Source organism: Tenrec ecaudatus, chromosome 14, assembly GCF_050624435.1.
Source record: "Tenrec ecaudatus isolate mTenEca1 chromosome 14, mTenEca1.hap1, whole genome shotgun sequence".
In the NCBI taxonomy this organism is placed as follows: Eukaryota; Metazoa; Chordata; class Mammalia; order Afrosoricida; family Tenrecidae; genus Tenrec; species Tenrec ecaudatus.
Genome location: NC_134543.1, coordinates 110,981,319 through 111,002,635, shown reverse-complemented (window position 1 = coordinate 111,002,635; position 21,317 = coordinate 110,981,319). Strand labels below are relative to the sequence as shown.

The 21,317-nt window shown below is 37.3% G+C and overlaps 1 protein-coding gene across 1 annotated transcript in view; it reads left to right on the top strand.

Moving 5' to 3' along the window:
* The window catches only part of FAM227B (family with sequence similarity 227 member B), a 57,165-nt gene that overhangs the window by 22,938 nt on the left and 12,910 nt on the right, over positions 1–21,317 (top strand). Inside the window, exons 4-9 of the mRNA XM_075531293.1 lie at positions 934–1,165; positions 4,689–4,759; positions 9,135–9,170; positions 9,650–9,754; positions 11,655–11,753; positions 21,188–21,314. Coding sequence (XP_075387408.1) covers positions 934–1,165; positions 4,689–4,759; positions 9,135–9,170; positions 9,650–9,754; positions 11,655–11,753; positions 21,188–21,314 — 670 coding nt within the window. The remainder of the gene's footprint in view (positions 1–933; positions 1,166–4,688; positions 4,760–9,134; positions 9,171–9,649; positions 9,755–11,654; positions 11,754–21,187; positions 21,315–21,317) is intronic.

Here is a 21,317-nt window from a genome sequence, read left to right as displayed (position 1 = left end):
CATTTCACTATCCAAATGTGGGTTATTTTGTGCATCAAAATAAATAATGATCATACCTTATCATAACCCATTGAGTACACTGCTCTTACGTGCCATGGAGTTGATTTCAATATTCACAGTACTTTGAATAAACAAAATGAAAGTTTGATGAAGAATGGAATTTGTATATAATTTAAGCGTAACCCTGCCCACAAAGGAATTGTTCATTATGAAAAGGGGGCAAATGTACCTTTTTAGTAGAAACATTTAATAAGCATGACCTTAATCATTTTGTCAAACCCATTGTAGTCAAATTTGGATAAAATCAAAGTTTTACATCAGCAGCTAGAAAGCAACAAGGACACAGCACTATTTCTATGATATTCTGTCCCCCAGAGATACTATAACCTAAATCTAATTGTGAAAATATATGAGACATGCTTATGTAACAGAAGATATCCAAAATAACAACCAGTCTGTAATCTTCTAAAGTATCCGTGTCATAAAAGTCAAGGGAAGACCAAGGAATTGTTGCAAGCTTAAGGGAATTAAAGAGACACGATGCCTAAACACACGTATGATTCTGAACTAGATCCCTTTGCTCAAAGAGCAGTATGGGTTCAATGGATGAAATTTGAATAGAGTCTGAGGATTAAATAGGAATAAGGCATCAATGACAGCTTCCTAATTTTGATAGTCACAGTATTTTAGGAGAGCGTAATTGTTTTTAGGAAATATCGAGTGTGAGGAAATGAAAAGGTATCAATCAAGTAGACTACTTCATCTGAAATGAATAAGGAAAATATATTGTATAAATCATTCCTGACTATTTCAAATATTAAAAATTAATAAATGTTCTGGAGAATAAAATCTCAATCTAAATGTATTTGAACAATATTATTTCAATTTACTGAAATTCATTTTAGTTGTATTCTCTGTTTCTCACTTTTGCAGGACTATTGGCCAAGGGAAGTTCATTTGCATTACGATCCTACATGTGAACACATTTTGAAAACTATTAAAGAAGATTGTTCATTTATTTCCATTTACACATATTTATGGGAAAAAGTCCCTCGAATATTTGAAGAATGCCTGGACATGGAAACAAAATTAAAAGAATGTTCACTACTTTTGGAAGACCACGTCTCCAAATTACTTGAGTGGGACACCACGATTTCTAAAACAGGTGAACTTTATTTCATTAAGAGTAATCTGTGTGTGTGTGTGTGTGTGTGTGTGTGTGCACGTGCACCCACACATTCACATGTGCATGTGTAAGCACATAAATGATGAGAATCATAGAAATGGAATAGCTTTATACATAAGAATTAGTCTATCTGTACAACCTCTTCATTCAGAATGGTCTGATATAAATATGTAATTGAACATGAACCTGTAGATTCCAAGAACACGTTACTCAGACACAATAGTAATGCACTTTACAAAACTGAAGATGGAGATATCAGAAAAATAACAGAGAAACAAGCAAAGGAAGCAAAAAGGGAAAACCATAAATATTGGTACCGGAGACAAGCAAGCCAGGAAAGGTCTGATGGATTCTAGATGGACTGCGAGAGAGCCAGTTAACAATGACCTTGTGTGTTGCTGTTGCTGTTAGATGCCATCGAATTGGCTCCAACCATGAGCAACTCTCTGACAACAGAACAAAACTCTTCCCTGTCCTGCACCGTCCTCAGAATTGTTCCAGTGCCCGAGCTCATTGATGAAGCCACGGTGTCCATCCATCTTGGTGAGCACCTTCTTTTTCACGGCCTTTCCACTGTACCAACATGACGTCCTTCTCCAGGGACTGGTCTCTCCTGACAATGTGTCCGAAGTGTGTAAGACGAAGTCTTGCCATCCTTGCCTCTCAGGAAAACTCCGGCCTTACTTTTTCCCACACACATCAGTGTGTACATTTGGCAGTATATTTTCAATATTCTTCTCTAGCACCATTGTTCAAATACACCCATTCTCCTACAGTCTTCCTTAGTCAGTGTCCAACTTTCACAGACAAATGATGCAATAGAGAATATCATGGCTTGAGTCAGGCACACCTTAGTCCTCGGAGTAACAGCAGTGCTCTTCAATACTCTGAAGAGGTCTTGTGCAGCAGATTGACCTAATGCCGTACATCCTTTGATCTCTCGACTGCTGCTTCCATGAGCATTGATTACAGATTCAAGACAAAAATCCCTGACAACTTCGACCTTTTCTCTGTATATCATGATGTTACCTATTGGTTCAGTTGTGGGGATTTCGGTCTTCTTTATACTGTGTGGTAATCCATTCCAAAGACTATAATCCCTGATGTTCTTCAGCAAGGACTTCAATCATCCTCACTTTCAGCAAGCAAGGTCGTGTCACTTGCCTATTGAAGGGTGTTAGCAAGCCTTCTTCCAATCCTGCCACCACACTCTTCTTCTATGATCCAGCTTCTCTGATGATTTGCAAATTTTCTGGCATAGACAAGTGAGTGCTTCCAGTGCTTCGTTATCTTTCTGAAACATTTCAATGGGTATTCTGTCAATTCCTCATCAAAACCTTATGTATAGCTTTGATTCATTCCCAATACTTACCTTAAATACAACAGGACAACGCAGTCCTTTCCGTGTCCTCAAAATAGCTGTCATGTTCAAGTCTATTGTTGCAACTATTACACCTATCTGTTTCTCTAAGCATCTCCCTCACCCTAGCTGTCCTCTCTCCTCCTCACCGGCCCTCGATTTCACAAAATCTGATCCCTCTAGCACACAGACATACCAATTTATCCCCTCTGATGACATGTCACAAGCAAACATTGTTCTCTTGTGAGCGAGAAGGGTTTTTTTTGGATAAATTTTGAAAGATGATCACCAGGCATTTCTTCCTAGTCTGTCCTAAGCTAGATGCTCCATGAAACCATTTCAATGTGGGTGACACTTCTGGTATTTGAAGTAGAAGTAACATGGTTTCATCATCACGGAAACATGCAAGCTACCACAGTATGACAAATTGATAGGCATATGGTGGGAGGTCATGAGAGGAGGAACAATTAATCAGGCAAATACTGATTCATGGCAATCCCATGTGTTTCAGAGTAATCCTGTGCTTTAATGACTGTGATCATTTGGAAGCAAACTCATGTCTTTCTTTCAAGTGGCCTCTGGATAGATTCTAACCACTAACCTTGTGGTTAGCAGCTCAATATATGCCACTAGAACTCTGCTTGTATAAATATGTTATGAAATTCACTAGTTTATTTTCAATTACCTTATTGAATTTTAATTGATTTGTCATTAAAATGTCTTTATAAATTGAACAAGCTATCTATACATACACATTCTTTCTTATGAAAGAAAATGTTAATCTACAGAAGTGAAAAATATTAATATTTCCATTCATATCTTACTCCCGCTTTAAATTTTTGGAAAAAAATTCATTGTCATCAATATGTAAATACAAAATTTTCTCTCAAATCTGGGCTGACTCCAAAGTCCCTGTAATCTTCCATTAAGCCATACTACTTTGTTCAATCTAAGGTGGCCATGAAGCAATCAAATGTAAGTGACTGAACTACCTGAAAACGTGGGCTTATTTGAGTAGACAGGTACTGAGCTGTAAAACCTGAAGGACAGACATTTTCTAACACTCATATGTCAGCCTGAAATACTATGGTGGCTTGCCTGTGGCTATGCTGCTGGAAGCTATATTACCAATATTTCAAAGACCATCAGGGTCACCCGGGGTGAATAAGTTTCAGCTAAAGTTGAAGTTGAAGCAAATTAGAACAAGTCTGGGAGCCAAAGTAAACTCTTGAGTATATCCCACCTGAACGTACAATCATAAGACTAGATATGATGCACTGAAGACTAAAGACGAGACAAATTGGGAGGTGACACCAATGACATCTTACACAAAGAAAGCAAAAAGCCACGAAAAGAGCGGGAAACAAAAGAGCATCTTAAAAGTCAGACACTCCAGATCTTGTTTTGTAATATAAAAATCATTGCTTTCGGGTCAACCCTGATTCCTGGTGTCCCTAGGACAGGCAGAACTGCTCACTGTGGGTCTCCACGGTACAGAAAGCCTCGTCTGTCTCCATTGAAATGGCTGGAGCTTTCCAGTGCAGACCTGGTGACAGCCCAGCGGTAACACACTGCACCCCCATGGCCTCTGCTCTGGAATACGGAGAAGTTAATGCAGAAAGAGAAGAGGGTGACATCAAAGATTTGACTACAATATTTCAAGGCAATATTTTATCTCATATGTGTTGAATGACTTATCAGGGGAGACCAGTCCCTGGGGAAAATCATCATGCTTGGTAAAACAGTGAGTGAAGAGAGTTTTAAAAATCCCTCACAAGATGGATTGGCACATTGCTGGCCACAATGAACTCAAATAAAATAGTGAGTGCAAGAATGGCTCGGAACCAGGCAGTGCTTTGTTCTCTGGTACCCAGGCTTGCTAGGAGTTAGAACTGGCTTGAGGGCAGCTAGCAACAACTGCCACATTGTCTGCATCTTACTTATAACATGATATTTCATAAAAATAGGTGAAAATTAAAATTATACAGTATAATAACTCATTCGACTCAATGTGCCTAGCTTTATACTTATCAAATAATTATGTAATCATTTAGTTATTTCATGTATATCTCTTTAAAGTTTAAAACTAATGCTTCATTTTTAAGGGAATATATATGTTGTAAATTTTAATTTTTTTTAAAGCTTCTTATGGAGAATTGGAAAAACACAAGAAATTTCTCAAGAAGTACTATAAGAAAACAAAGAAGATAATGGTATGGTCTTTATGTTTTTCCTTTTTTGATAATGTATATTTCCACCAAAAGTATGATTTTAAAGGCCTTTTGTAATTCATTCAACGTGTCATGAAAAATTTTATCTATAAATAGCACTGTATATTATTTTCGAAATGTGTTTCCTAAATAAATTTTAGTGAAAATGCTCTTTTGTTGAACACTGTTTTCTACTTTCATAATTATTTAGTAGGGTTTTGTGAACAAATTAGAAATAAAGATTAGGCTTATCCTTGATTTTTTCTTAAGATAAATTTGTAGAAGTAGAGCTACAAGGGAAAGGAAATTTAGAATTGTAGGCTAAGTATTGTCATATTTTTCTCTAGAAAGGTGGCAAAAATTCTGATATTTTAACAGTAGTGTTTGTGATTGATCGATTGTTTTTCTATTCCTTTGCCAACATTGCATATTACCATGTTTATACACTTGGAGGCAAATATATTAGAAACTGTGGGCCTTTACTAATGATGTTGACGTGGGGATTTGCTTAGCCTTTATACTTTTATTATTTAGAATTGATTATTTGTGAATTTTGACCATTATTTTTCATGTGTTCCTTTTTAATAAGAGCTCTAACTTTTAAAAAATTATTAACTCTTCTCATTAATATTTGTTATAAACATTTAACTATTTATCTTTCGTTACATAGAATTTTATATTTTGATTGATTTTTAAATCTGTGTGAGTCAATAAAGTTCCACACATTCATTGTTAAATATATTAATATTTAATATATTAATAGCAATATTTAATATATTAATAGTAATATTAATTTAATATTGCTATTGTTCATTGCTGTCAAATAAATTCCAAGTCATGGCGACCCCACATGTGCAAAGGGGAATTACTTCTGGGTGTTTTCAAGGCTGTGACCCCTTCTGAATCAGATTCCCAGGCCTGTCTTCCATGCAGTCTGCACTTCCCACCTTCCAGCTGGTAGTTAGTTGGCCCTAAACATCTGGGTCATTCAGGGACTCCAATTTACTCTTAATTATCTTAAAAATGTATTATTCATGTCAATGGGATTTTTCCTCCCACTGCATTATTAAATAAGTATCTTTGTGTCATGGTCCTGTTTAAAGAGCAAAAATCTGTGTATGAGGTTATATATTGGAAGCACAAATTCAGGATGTCCACTCTGAAGGAAGATCACTGTCAATAGCCAGAGAATACTTTGTTTGCATCTGTCTCCCCTGGTATTCTGCTTGCTCCTCTGTCTCATCTGCCCTTTTTATAACCCAGAGGTGATTAGGTTTAAGACACCCAAGACAGGGAACACCTCACGAGCATAACAAAGGAAGCTCTATTCCCAGGTAGGGTTACATCTACAACACGGGATTTGGGATTCCAACACATATGTTTTGGTAGGAGAACATTTAATGAACTACAGTGGGTTGTTATTGGTACATAAGAAGGTGGTGTTGCTCTGTGAATCTTTTATAGATACAGCTTTAAAAGATCACTACCATGGCCTTTTCCATCTTGTCTAAGTTTAATGGAATGGACGCCAGTAGTTTCTGTTAAGAGTAAAGAAATGCATTTTTAATTTGCTAAAGACATATAGATATAGAATTGGATACAGGTGCGAATAGAGATAGATGATAGAGAACTAGAAACAGCTCGAACACTTTGCTCTAAAACTTGAGGGAACTCTTCTCACTGTAGTAGTGGAGAAGGGATGCTTGCCCTTGGTGACAGCAAAAGGCGACTTCATCTGTGAATGTGGCAGACTCCCTGGATGGCTTTGCAGATTCTCCTGTTACTAGGGTCTAACTTTGGGGTCACTAAGTATTTTAATGCATCACTGAGTTTTATTTTTTATTGGTTTATTTGGATTTTTATTCCTCTTCTTAAAATTATCCAGTCAGGACTTTGAGATTAATATCAGTGCCCCCCTAGATATGACTCCATCTTTATTATCCAATTGTATCTATAGCTCACAAGCACATAACCTTCTTTCTAATCATAATGCATCTCATTTTCCCTAAATTGTCTTTTTTAAATCCTTTATACTTTCCTAATTGGCAATAATCTGATCCTCCATTTGCTAGCAAATCATTCTTGTCCTTTCAAATCTGTTTCATAGGAGGGACTTTCAAAAAGTTTGTGAAAATGGAATGAAAAGATAATAGAAATTTTCCATATACTTTTTGAAGCCTCCTCATATGTCTTCCTCCTCTGTATGTGTAAAACTTGCTTGAATATTTGCTACTTCTCAGAAAAATGAGCACATGGCAATTACTAAACACTATATATACACCAACATGCCTACATGGTCAAAAACTAACACATGCATAGACAGCATTACGTATTTTCTGTGTAAAGCAGCGTACTGCACATGGAGATCGGGCGCCCAGATTGCCTGTCAAGGAAAAGGTAATTTCCCTAACTTTTAGAAGAGGCACTAAGGACACCCATCAGCTGTCAGCCTCTTCATGGGCTACCTCAGCTGCAGGACATGCCTCTAGGAATTCTGGGTACCCAATGCCTCATTGAAATGGAGGCAGTGGGGACTGCCCATGACATGCTATGGCAGGGCGATTCTGATGGGAAGCTTTCAGCTCCACGGTGCCTTTTGGGGTCACCTGAGACTACTGAGTTTATATCACAGTTGATTTATCTAAACTTCACAGGTACTGATTCCAAGGCCATTCCCTAATAAGCGTGCTGAACCTCTACCTCAGAGTCTGTTTCCCAGAGAGCCCAGAAGTGTAACAGGAAGCTTTCTTTTTCTATTATGACCCTTATCTCTTTGTTTTGTTTCTGTAGGTCTGAGACTCCTTTCTGCGGACAGAGGGGGGCGGGTAGTTCCAGTTGTCTTTAATTGAGAGAAATGAACAAAAATCAAGGTTTTACCATTTTTCCCCCTGAGCCATATAAACTCAGTAAAGACTCTGGTCAATATGCATGTCCATATAACACATCCCAACACAAACAGGACCCCACTGGAACATTTACCAGTTAACATAAAGCCAATTTCCCCCTTCCCAAAATGTTTTCATGGTTTTTAATTCCCACTGTGCACCTCAATGGGACTGATATCTTATGGCTAGGGACAGTAGAATTCTCTCCAATTTTCACTGAAAAAAAGATTCATACGTTTTTCAAGTTTGAAGTGCACATACTCTTTTCCCTTAAGATGAGATTTTAGATCAGAAAGGAGAGTGAATTTTCTTTGGGAGGTTTTAAAAAACTACTGTAAGGATAAAGTAGAACTGTAAGTTCATCAAAGTCCACTTGTAATTGCCAAAGTGCTGTTTACTTCAGGTCCCATGAGGTCAGTAATTCTGTATGAGAGAGTTATTTTGTCAAAAAAAAATTGTAACCATTTTTAAGATATAATGGTGAAAAAGGTAGTAAAGTAAAGTGACATGGCTCAATTCTTAAGAACTCATCTCATTTTCATATTGATCATCTATAAAGTCAAGAGCTCCCCTAAAGACAATTTCTGACAGGGCTCCAAGCTTCCAAAGGATTTCTAAATCCTTAGAAATATACCCTCCTTTCGGAGCACGGTACCCTCATTCCCACCATTATTGTTTGTTTTTTTTTCAAAGTGCAGAAGATTAAACAAAAATTAAGTGATCAGAATGAGATGCTTCGGTTCCAACAATTTACTCAGGGGCTTGTGCTGAGTTATGTTTCTAACCCAAACATGATGGTCCCATACCAAAGCACATGGCCAACGAAAGCTGTTCCCATCTCCTTCTGAAAGCAATTGTTAGCAACCAACAACCCCTCCAAAGCCATTGGGACCATGTCCTGTTATGATGCCAGGACTAATATGAAAACCATTTTGAGACATATTTAAGTTTCCTCTCCTTTACTTCTTTACATGAAACATCATTTTAGACTCAGTTTATTACATTCCTAAAGATATGGCAAGAGCTCTTTTCCCTTCCACACCTGAACATGGAAGGGAAAAGCAGAAAGCTAAGCCACGAGGCAGAGTGTATAACAGTCCTTGGAATCCATTACGCAGGAGCACAGCTACAAGCCACACAAACGGGCTGGCCCAGGTGAACCAGTGGAGCAATACAACTTCAGAAAACAATGTCCAATAGCAAATAACACTCCTCATTTTGAGGGGTGGTGGTGATGGGATATTAAAAACCAAGTGTTTTGACATCGCCCTTAAAGAATCTTTCCATTTAACACTTCATATTTGGTGACTCTTTTGAAATGAATTCCTTGAAGGTATAGACTATCTTTGTTTTCCCAGCATCTAACATGGCATTTAAGTCTTAGTAGGATGTTAATATATCTAGTCTTCATTAATTGGAATGACTTTTTTTTAACATATAAACATTATTTAACAAAGTGTAAATGTTTGTGTTTCGTTTTCAATGTTTTGCAGCTTTCAGATGATATGGAGACAAAGAAGAATATAGAGGTATTTAAATGTTTTGCTTTGCCAGATTCCATATCAAAATTATTATGGTGGTTTAAAAATGTATTTCATAGCATAGATACAGATATAGACCTACAGGTACGTACAGATTTCAAAGGAGGAAGGGCTGTGAACAGGACAGGAGCTTTCTTTTCCTACCAAATCCATTTCTTTATGGACAACTTAAAAGCCATTTCAGTATATGTCAAATTGAGTTCTCCAATATGAAATTGTTTTTAGCTTTGTCATATGAATATATCAGGCATCTTAATTTTGGAGAAACAAACAAAAAGTGATTTTTCTTAGGTGAAATAAGTTTTTTTCCTTAATTATGTAAAAATGAAATCAATAATTTATGTTAGGAAATTACTATTAAACATGAGCTGGAATGAAGTCGATGGTAATGGGATATTAGGTAGGTAGGGAGCCAAATGAGGTTGCTATACTAAGAACAGTGTTTTATAATAAATCCTTCTTCCTAGGGCTGCACCTTCTCAGGATTTAAAGCAAGTGAACTTCCTCAACTACCCAGGCATTTGGATGCTGAACGAATTTATCTTTTCATTCTGAAAGCCCATAATTTTGACGTATGTAAATATTATTTGTGTTATATGATCGGCTCTGAGAATATGATTTAATGAATCAGGACTTTAGTTAGAAGCTCAAACAAGTTAGGTGTTACACAAGATTTGATCTGACAGTGGGGCAGTGAAGGTGGCAGGAATGACCGGTGATGTCTCACACACTCACACCCAACGAGACTGCATTGGACTGCGTGCTGCCTCTAGAGGAGTCTGAGGTGCTAGTGTGCATCATCTTGGCAGTGACTATGACCTGGGATTTCCCCTTCCTATTCCTGCTCTATGGCTTCCTATATTCTAACATGCTCAAATGGGCATTGTTGGTGGCTTTGAGCAAATATCGATATATTTTTTAAGAATTTAGAATTGTCTTTGAAACAAGTTTTCCATGATAGCAAACATAGTCAAACTGAAAATTAAAGCAACTGAGCTATTAGTTTACCCTAAAAAAGGCCTTTACTTGAAAATTTAAGTTAATTTTTAAAGTAATCTGTCCCCTTCCTGTATTTCAAATTTATATTTTTTCTTTATGTGCATATATACTTGACACATTTTTTGGTAATTAAATAGGACTAAATCTAAATTGAAGCAGTTACCAGTACACTCCCTACTCTGAGAGCGGTATAAGACAGAACTCAGCGCAAAAAGCATGGCGAAGAATTTTTACAGTAGGAAAGTTTCCACACTGTCCTTCTTGTAGACTTGTGTGTGAAAAACAGGAATTCATGCCTATTGGATTTCACTGAAGGGAATAGTGAATGTTTATGCATCTGCTATTTTAAAATAAGAAGATAAAATAACCTATGAAATGTGCTCACTCAAACCAAAATGTATAGTCTCTAGTAGTGTGGTAAATAGATTTAACCTTACATGCCAATTATGATCCATTATCTACGATACTGTGATCAGAACACTGTGCTTAGACAGATGCCATGGTCATGAAATAGCCCCCACAGTGATCTCAAACATATCAGAAATTACGGAGAGGCATGAGAGTGGTTGACTTTTTGTTCTATGAAGGTGACCATGAGTCAGAGCCACATTGTCAGCAAGTAACAAGAGCAAGGGTCATGGCCAGGCACACTGTAAGAATGTCATTATTGATTGTGGTGATCTATTTGTAATGTGAAGTGGGGGGAATTACAGTACATATCTTGGATTTCTATTGTTCTTAGTCTGTACACATTCTCACTGTAATAGCTACTCAGCAGCTATAGTTGTTGATCTTTTAAAATGTGATTCAAGTGACTGAGCAGCTAACTTTTAAATTGTATTTCCTTTTAAATAATATGAGTACATATTAAAAAGTTAATACATTCTTTAGTTGATGGAAAAAATTTAAGTGTGGTTGGAAAAATTATAGCCCTATGTTATGCGAAATCTAGCTACTACCTGGTTCTTTTTTTAAAACTATAACTCACAAGTTTATTGGTCAGTTACATTACAGGTACGCCTCGATTTCATAGTTCAATTTAAGTGCACCAGCAGCTTATTGTTTATGATCTTGTACCTCTGATAAAAATGTATTGTTCTTATTGAAATGGGCTAATAGTGTAAAAATACCTCTCTTTGAAAACTTAGTAACAAAAAAGAATGGAAACCATTTTATTAATTGGTACTTATTGAAAATATAATATCCTAAATATACTTAGTTGAATAAAGTGTTATTAATTTTATGTTTTGATTTTTACTTTTTAAGGTAAGTACTAGGAAGTTTTAAATGTCATATGTGGACCACATTTCATTTCTATTGAATAGTGCTGATCTATACCTATTGAACGCATACTTTTTATAAATCCTGTTTACATTGTCATATTTTCTTACGGGTTTTAATTTGATCTACGTGTTTATTTTTATAGGACACGATTTTAAAATCTGACTTTAATCTACATATTTCTTTTTATAGGAGAAAATTTTTAAAATCTGGAAAACTCATTTTCTCTCAGAGCCTTCTATTGCTCTTCTGCATGATGCCTTTTGGTGGTGGTTTCTCTATAAATTTAAGGTATCATAATATTTTTTAAACTTCCTTTTAAAACCTGATTTTCATTATAACTAGTCTGTCAGTAGCAGTATCACAGCTATGAAAATGTTTTTTGTGGATCCTTTCACAGAATTTAGTTTTTGAGTATTCTATACATGTTAGAAAGGATGTCAAGTTCTCCAAGAGGAGCTAAAACTTTAATATGGAATTTAACAATCATCAAACTTCGGTTAATCCAAAAAAAGATTAATGAAATTAACTAGCAAAGATTGTAGCTTGCATTTCCCACTATAAATTAATCAAGGAATCAAACAGTGTAGTGAATAATGAAGCGGCCATCCATCAGGGAAGCAACAAAGCTCACATGGAAGAAGCACACCACCCTGCGTGGTCATGAAGTATCAGCAGGAATAGGTATCAGAAGTTCAAAAGAAGTAATCAAATTGTCATTAAGGAGCATAGGCAAAGTGAAGACTCAAACCCCACCTGTGTGATAATGGGACAGTCCCTCGCAGAAGGGACAATACATCCAGTCTGCCATAGAGGGATGACGAAAGACATAACTGTCCTCTAGTTCTTTGCAATTTTCTCCTCCCGCTGTTATGGCCTTAGTTTCACCTCACTAGTCTTGCTAGACCTGCATATACACATTGATACTCGTAAGATATTTCGATGCACAGAATCCAAGCTAGATAAACCCCTCAGACACAGTAATGGGGGTAATGATCCCCTGAGGGTGCAGGGATAGAGGAAAGGGGGGTAAGGTAGAACTGATAGCAACGATGACTGTATGTCCCTACTTGAGGGGAACAAACATCAGAATTTTAGGTGAATGGCTTCATTGAATGGTGTAAGTTATGACAAACTAAAATTAAAAACCCAATAATAATAATAACATATAATTTATTAAGGGTTCAGGGGCATGGCAGGGTCGGGAGGAAGGGGATAAAAGGGGCTGATGTCAAGGAGTTCAATAAAAAAGAAAATGAATTGTAAAAGATGATGGCAACAATTGTACAACTATGCCTGATCTAATGGAACTATGGATTGTAATAATATCTGTAAGAGTTCCCAATAAAATGTTACTTAGAAAAAGAATAGATAAAAATACAGACAATATGCAAACAAATTCAATTTTTAAATTGTGATATTGATGACTTTTAATTTAATAAATATTTTCTTTTATTTTAAGCCCGACACAAAAAATCAAGATTGCTTGTTTGACAGAATTGCAGAAAGTTATGTGACACTTTTCATGAGCATACCACTAAGTCGAAAAGATGCATTCTTCCAGGTAAATTTATAGAAGGTAACAAATTATGCTAACCGTTTTAGAGCGAGTGAAATCGTTATTTTGTTTGAAACATATATGAAAATGTATTTGAGAGTTTCTTTAAGTGAATTATCTGAAATAAAGTGATGGTAGTACTTAAAAAGTGATTCTTCTCCTTCCCCTCCCCCCCAAATACGTACTCATCTAAAAGTTTTACAGAATCTCCAAAGTGATGGCATAGGTCTTCTGTGTGTATATTATTCACTTGAACACTATCTACTTATTCTATGTAGATTCTTGTCTATTTCATTTATCAACAAAATTATTTATCTTATTTTCTTTCCAATACCTAACAACTGTTAAAGGAGAAACCCAGGAACATATTTTTAAATCAAATCTCTTTTTTTCTACTTTTCTTTTGGTATACTAACCAATAAATATGATTGATTTTAGTAATTTTATACTGTGCACTAATGTGAAATAAACATGTATAAGAATTGCATTGCTTACTTTTATATTTAAAACTCTAGGATTTCAAAACAGGAACCATGTTCAAATAATTCATTGAACTGGCATTTGTAAATACAAAGTTCTTAAGTATTTTGGACAAAGAAAAGGTCTTGGCATCATTGTATAGCTCCCATTGTACAATTTCTGATTCTGCCAAGACACTTTTGTGGTCCAAATAATGACCTCGTGTTTTTAGACTTCTATTTTTAGTTCCTTTTTCCAAGAGAAAATTAGAAGTTGTTGAATCAACATTCAAATCTTTGCTTGAGAAGCAGCGAGACGTACACACTTTAGTGTTTTTATCATATAGTGTGTACTCAATCCTCATAATGGCCCCCTCTCTTTTTATGCATAAGAATCAGTCCAACTCCCAAGATGTCTTGCATCTCTAGAGCTATTTAAGTAGCCTCATAGCTCATTAATCAATTTCCATTATTTTTAACCCATTCAAATAAGTGGGTACTTAGTTACTATCAAATCATATGCTTTATCTTACTTAAGGAAAACATACTTATTAATATTTAAGAATTTTAAAATCTTCACGTTTCACTAATTAGAACAAGCTGATATGAACCTAAACATATTTCATATGACTTCTTTATATATGTGTGTGTGTATTTGTGAAATACACATATATCTATATATGAAATACACCTATATCTCAAACTCACTGCCATTGAGTCAATTCTGACTCATGGGAACCACATAGTGTTTCTGAGACTGTAACTTTTATGATAGTAGAAAGTCTCTTATTCCTCCTGCAGAGCAGCTAGTGGTTTCAAACTGCTGACCTTGAGGTGAGTAGTACAATGCATTAGCAAACACCCCACCAGGGTGTGTGTGTGTGTGTGTGTGTGTGTGTGTATTATTCCTTCAAACTTTTTTAAACAAGTGTGATACTTCATCTCCTTGTACCTTAATCTCTTATAGGTGGATAATCACACATGCCAAAATTTTTTTAGAAATTCACTTTGTCTTGTTTGAGATTTTAATTTTAAGCCTCATTATGATTTTATATATCACAAATGTAATATGGGTTCACTACTGGTGGTAAATAATATTAATAATATTAATAACTCATTCAATAAATTTAAATACAACATATCAATATTTTGCAGAGTTTTTTCCTTGTTCCAGTGAAAGCATGGGGTTCTGTTTTAATCATTTTATTGGGGGCTCATAGAGCTCTTATCAAAATCCATACATCCATACATTGTATCAAGCACATTTGTGCATTTGTTGCCATCATCGTTTTCAAAACATCTTCTTTCTACTTGAGTACTTGGTATCAGCTTCTCATTTTTCCCCTCCCTCCCCACCCTCATGAACCCTTGATAATTTAAAAATTAATATTATATTTTTCATGTCTTACACTGACTGGTGTCTCCCTTCACCCACTTTTCTGTTGTCCATTCCCTTGGGAGGGTGTTATATGTAGATCATTGTGAGTGGTTTGTCCTTTCTGTCCCCACCTTCCCCTTCCCCTCCTGGTATTGCTCTCATTATTGATCCTGAAGAGTTTGTCTGTCCTGGATTCCCTGTGTTTCCAGCTCTTATCGGTACCCGTGTACATGCTCTGGACTAGCTGGATTTGTAAGGTGGAATTGGGGAGAAGCATTAAAGAACTAAGGGAAAGTTGTATGTTTCACTGGTGTTATACTGCACTCTAACTGGCTCGTCATATCCCCGCGACCCTTCGGTAAGGGGACGTCTAATTGCCTACAGATGGTCTTTTGGGTTTCAATTCAGCACTCCCCCTCATTCACAATGATGTAATTTTTTGTTCTGAGTCTGATACCTGATCCTATCAACACCTCAAGGTCACACAGGCTGGTGTGCTTCTTCCATGTGGGCTTTGATGCTTCTCAGCTAGGTGGCTGCTTGTTTATCTTCCAGCCTTTAAGACCCCAGACACTGCATCTTTTGATAGCCGGGCACCAGCATGGGGTCCTTTAAAGAGTGCATCGCCACGAAGAAGGCTGAGCCCCACTGGCTTAGATGGCTATACTATCTCCCTATTGCTTCTGTAACGAATTACCAAACATTTGCTGCTGGTGTTGCTCGGTGCCATCAAGTTGGCTCCGACTCAGAGTGACCCACATACAACAGAATGAAACACTCACTGCCAAGTCCTCTACCATCCTCCTAATCGTTATGTCTGAGCCCACTGTTGCAGTCGCTGTGCCTGTCCATCTTGTTGAGAGTCGTCCTTTTTCCCCACCCCTCTACTTTACCAAGCATGATGTCCTTTTCCAGGGACTGGTCTCTCCTGATAATATCTCCAAAGTACATTAGGCAAGTCTCACCATGCTTGCCTCTAAGGTGCACTCTGACCGCACTTCTTCCAAGACAGAGTTATTTGTTGGTTTGGCAGTCCTTGGTATTTTCACTATTACCCGCCAGCACCATAATTTAAATGCATCAATTCTTCTTTGGTCTTCCTTATCCAAAATCCAAATTTAGTGGTTTGAATAACAGAAATTTATTCTTTGTTTCTAAATAATTTTATTGGGGGCTCTTACAGTTCTCATAACATTCCATACATCGATTGTATCAAGCACATTTGTACATTTGTTGCCATCATCATTTCCAAAACATTTTCTACTTGAGCCCTTAGTATAAGCTCCTCTTTTTTACCCTCCACCCTCCTACCTTCATGAATCCTTGATCAATTATATATTGTTATTATTATTTTGTATCTTACATTGGCCATTTTCTCCCTTCACCCACATGTCTGTTATTCATCCCCTTCAAGGGTAGTTGTGGCTATATATCCACCTGTGGCTATATATCCAACCTTGTTCCCCCTTCCCCCTCCGTGATCATCTCCCTACCCTCATGATATCGCTACTCCCACTACTGTTCCTGAGGGTTTTATCTGCCCTGAATTCTATGTGTTGTGAGCTCTGTACCAATGTGTGTTCTTCGATCTAGTCAGATTTGTAAGGTAGAACTGAGTCATGGTAGCAACGGTGGGGATGGGGACATGGAGAAAACATTCAGGAACTACAGGAATGATGTGTGTTTCACTGGTGTTATACTGTATCTTGTTTAAATCATCCCTCTCTTATAACCCTTCTGTGGGGGGATATCCAATTGTCTACAGATGGGCTTTAGGTCTCCACTCCAACCCCACTGGTTCACATCAATGTAGTTGTTTGTTTTGGATCTTTTGATACCTGATCCCGTTGATAACCTCATGGTCACGTAGGCTGGTGTGCTTCTTCCATGTGGGCTTATTAGCTTCCCTGCTAGGTGGCGGCTTGTTTTACTTCAAGTCTTTAAGAGCCCAGATGCTATATATTTTGATAGCCAGGTGCCATCCAATCTCTCCACCACATTTTCTTATGCACCCACTTTGTCTCCAGCGATCCTTCGGGGAAGGTGAGTACCAAAGAGTGTCAAGTTATTAAAGCAAAGTGTTCCATCCTGGCCCACCAAACCCTGAGGAAGATATTCCCGCTCAGAGCACCCAAAGCACAGAGAGAACTATAGAGCCGGCCCCACCATGAGGCAAGTCGTCCCTCACTGACCCATATCACTATGAGGGACAACACTAGAGACACAGTGCGGGAATTGTGCCTGATCTGACCCCACCACACTCGGGTGAGACACTAAGGACGTGCAACAGAGCAGCAAGAGGAGCAGAGCAATGAAGTCCCCGGAGAATACCAAAAATAGACTTTGGGGCCAGGGCGTGGCACCCTATCAGACTCAACCAGAAAACACGCCTAAAGGTCAACAAACAGACTGGAACTATGTATAGGCTTGTCTTTTTTGTTGTTGTTGGGTTTTTGCTGTTTGGTGTGTTTTTATTTTTGGGGGGGGGGTGGGGGCATTGTTTGGTTTACTCTGCCTTGTTTTTGTGCTTATTATTGCCTCTGCATGTCTCTCTAGATAGGATAGACGGGATAAACAATCCAGAGGAGAAAACAACAGACTGGTGGCTCAGGGTGGTGGTTCGGAGGCATGGAAGAAGGGAGGTGGGAAAAGGAAGTGGGTGTTAACAAACCCAGGGACAAAGGAACAACAAGTGATCTAAAATCAATGACGAAGAGGGCATAGGATGGCTGGTAGGGCTTGATCAAGGGCAATGTAACCGAGAGGAATTACTGAAACCTGAATGAAGGTCAAACATGATAGTGGGACAAGAACAAAGTAAAAAGAAATAGAGGAAAGAACTAGGGGTAAAGGACATTTATAGAGGTCTAAATACAGGCATGTACATATGTAAATATATTTATGTATGATGATGGGGAAATAGATATACATACATATATCTATATGTTAAACATCAAGGAAGCCGATGGGCATTGGGCCTCTACTCAAGTACTCTCTAAGCACAAGAACACTTTGTTCTATTAACCTGGCATTCCGTGAAGCTCACCTTCCCGACACGATCACTGAAGACAAAGCAGGTACATGAGCAAATGTAGTGAAGAAAGCTGATGGTGCCCAGCTATCAAAAGATACCATCTGGGGTCTTAAAGGTTTGGAGACGTTAAACAAGTGACCATCTAGCTGAGAAGCAACAGAGTTTCCATGGAAGAAACACACCAGCTGTGTGATCATGAGGTGTCTATGAGATCAGGTATCAGACATCAAAGACCCAGAACAAAAAATAATATCAATATGAATGAGGGGGGGGGGTGCAGAATGGAAACCCAAAGACCATCTGTAGACAATTGGACATCCTCTTACAGAAGGGTCACAGGAAGAGATGAGCCAGACAGGGTGCCGTATAGTACCAAAGAAACATACAACTTTCCTCTAGTTCTTTAATGCTTACACACACACACAAAACACACACACACACACAAAACACACACACCGATATCATGATCGCAATTCTACCTTACAAATCCAGCTAGACCAGAATATGTACACAGGTACAGATAAGAGCTGGAAACACAGGGAATCCAAGACAGATAAACCCCTCAGGACCAACAATAAGAGTAGGGATACCAGGAGGGGAGAGGAAGGTCGGGGAGGAGAGAGGAACCGATCACAAGGATGTACTTCTAACCCCCTTCCTGGGAGACGGACAACAGAAAAGTGGGTGAAGGGAGACAGACATCATCAGTGTAAAACATGAGAAAATAATAATAATTTATAAATAATCAGGGGTTTGTGAGGAAAGGAGGTTTCGTGAGGGAGGGGGGAAATGAGGAGCTGATACCAAGGGCTCAAGTAGAAAGAAAATGTTTTGAGAACAATGATGGCAACAAATGCACAGACGTGTTTGAAACAAGGTATCTATGTATGTAGTGTGATAAAAGTTGTATGATCCCCCAATAAAATGATTTTTAAAAGAACCGTGTTCTTATATTAGACATATATTCTTATCTTGCTAGATGCCATAAGTCCAAAATGATTTTTTTCTTTTTTTCAATTGACTTTTATTTTCATTTTTATAAATCATTTTATTGGAGACTCTTACCACTCTTATAACAATCCATATATACATATTGTCGAACACATTTGTACTTGTTGCCATTTTCATCTATTTGAGCCCTAGGTATCAGCTCCTTATTGTTTTCCTCCCTCCCTCATCCTCCCACTCTCATGAACCCTTAATAAATTATAATTATTTTCATATTTTACACCTTCCGCTCTGTCCCATCAACCATATTTTTTTTGTTTGTCACCCGGGGCGGGGGGCAATGGGAGAGATTTAAATGCCAATTATTGCGATTGATTCTCCTTTTATCCCCTCACTTTCCACTTACCCTCATGGTACTCTGCTCCCATTATTCTTCCTGAGGGCTTTATCTATCCTGGATCCCATGTGTCGAGAGCTCTTATCTGTTGAGTGTACATATTCTGTTCTATCCGATTTGTAAGGTAGAACTGGGGTCATGATAGTGGGGGAGAGGAAGTGTTAAAAAACTAGAGGAATGTTGTATATTTTGTTAGCACTATACTGCACCTTGGTTGACTCATCCACTCCTTGTGACCCTTCTGTGAGAGGCTGTCCAATTGTCTACAGATTGGCTTTGGGGATCCACTTCCCGCTCCGCCCCCCCTCCCCCAGTTGAAATCGATATGATTGTTTGTTTGGGATCTTCTGATGCCTGATACTTGTTCCTGCCTATACTTCATGATCACACAGGCTGGTGTGCTTCTTCCATGTGGGCTTTGTTGCTTTCCAGCTAGATGGCCATTTGTTTATCTTCAACCTCTAAGGCCCCAGATGCTATATCTTTTAACAGCCAGGAACTATCAGCTTTCTTCACTACATTTGCTTATGCACCCAATTTGTCTTCAGCAATCGTGTCAGGAAGGTAAGCATCACAGAATTTTGGGTTATTAGAACAAAGTGTTCTTGCATTGAGGGAGTACTTGCGTAGAGACCCAATATCTTTCTACTACCTTGATATTTAACATATAAATATATGTACATAGACCTCTATCTATATCATTATATATAAATATATTTACTTATGTATGTGCCTGTATTTAGACCTCTATAAATGTCCTTTGCTTTCTAGTTCTTTCCTCTATTTCCTTTTACTTTCCTCCTGCCTCACTATCATGTTTTTCCTTCATTAGGCTCTCAGTGATTCCTTTTGGCTACATTGCACATGGTCAAACCCACCAGGCATTCCCTGCCCTCCTCACCATTGATTGTAGATCACTTGTTGTTTCCCAAAATAAATTGCATGGGACTAAAGTCAAGATGTTAGCCAAGCTGATTTCTTCTTGAAGAGGCTCCACGGAGAATCTTTCCTTGCCCCTTCCAGATTCTGGTGCTGCCAGCATTTCTTGGCTTCTGGCGACATCACTGTCTTTCTGCTTCTGGCATCACATTGCCTTCTCTTCTGTAGCCAGATTTCCCACAGGTTCTCTTTTACAGGGATCGCAAAATAAGGCAGAATCATTCTTGTTGAAAAATATTTAATTTAATCACATTTGCAAAGTGCCTTTTTCCATATAAAGTAACATTTACAGATTGCAGTTATTAGAATACTTTACCTTGATGAGAGCTTAGAATGTGATTATAGACATTTATCTGAATCCAGAGTAACAATTTAGGAAATATGAATTGCTAAAATACTTGACTAAAAATATTTGATATCATTCTCACTTCCTAAAAGAAATTTAATAGTTTAAGTATTTTAAAGATAACATAAATAAGAATAATATCATATTGATAATATAGGTTAAGGATAATATATTTCTTGTGCCATAAATTTTTATATCTGATCATGTTTTTAATATTTAAATAACATGATACCCATTATAATATGTACAATAATTCATCTAGGCAAACTTTCATTTTTAAAAATGCACTTTAATTATAATGCACATTACTTTTTAAAGGGAATAAGAATCAAGTCTAAATGAAATTAGTAGACAATAATAAAATCATTTCTTAATTTCTAACTCCATTCTTTACCCAAATTTAAAAGTATCCTCAAATGCTAATAAATAATCATTTAGCAAATTTAGCAAACTGAAATAATCAAATTTAACTTTCAAATTTGTGTGTCAGCCTCTTTACTTATATCTTTCAAATGGAAATAGAGAAACAATAAAATAGCTAGAAGCAAGCTGCAAAAGGTGCATGTATCTTTAATAAACTTTGATTAATCCATTTTTGACGTCTTTTGATAAGTAATCACTTATCAAATAGTTACATTGTTAGAATGATAATCTTTTATTTTGGTAGCTGTATCCTGATTGTTTGGCACAAGCTATCTATGCAACATTTCAGGAAGCGTTCCCAGAATCCAGCAACCTCTTCAATGATGCGTTTAAAGAAGATCTAGGAAATAACATTTGTCTTTGGATGTCAGGTA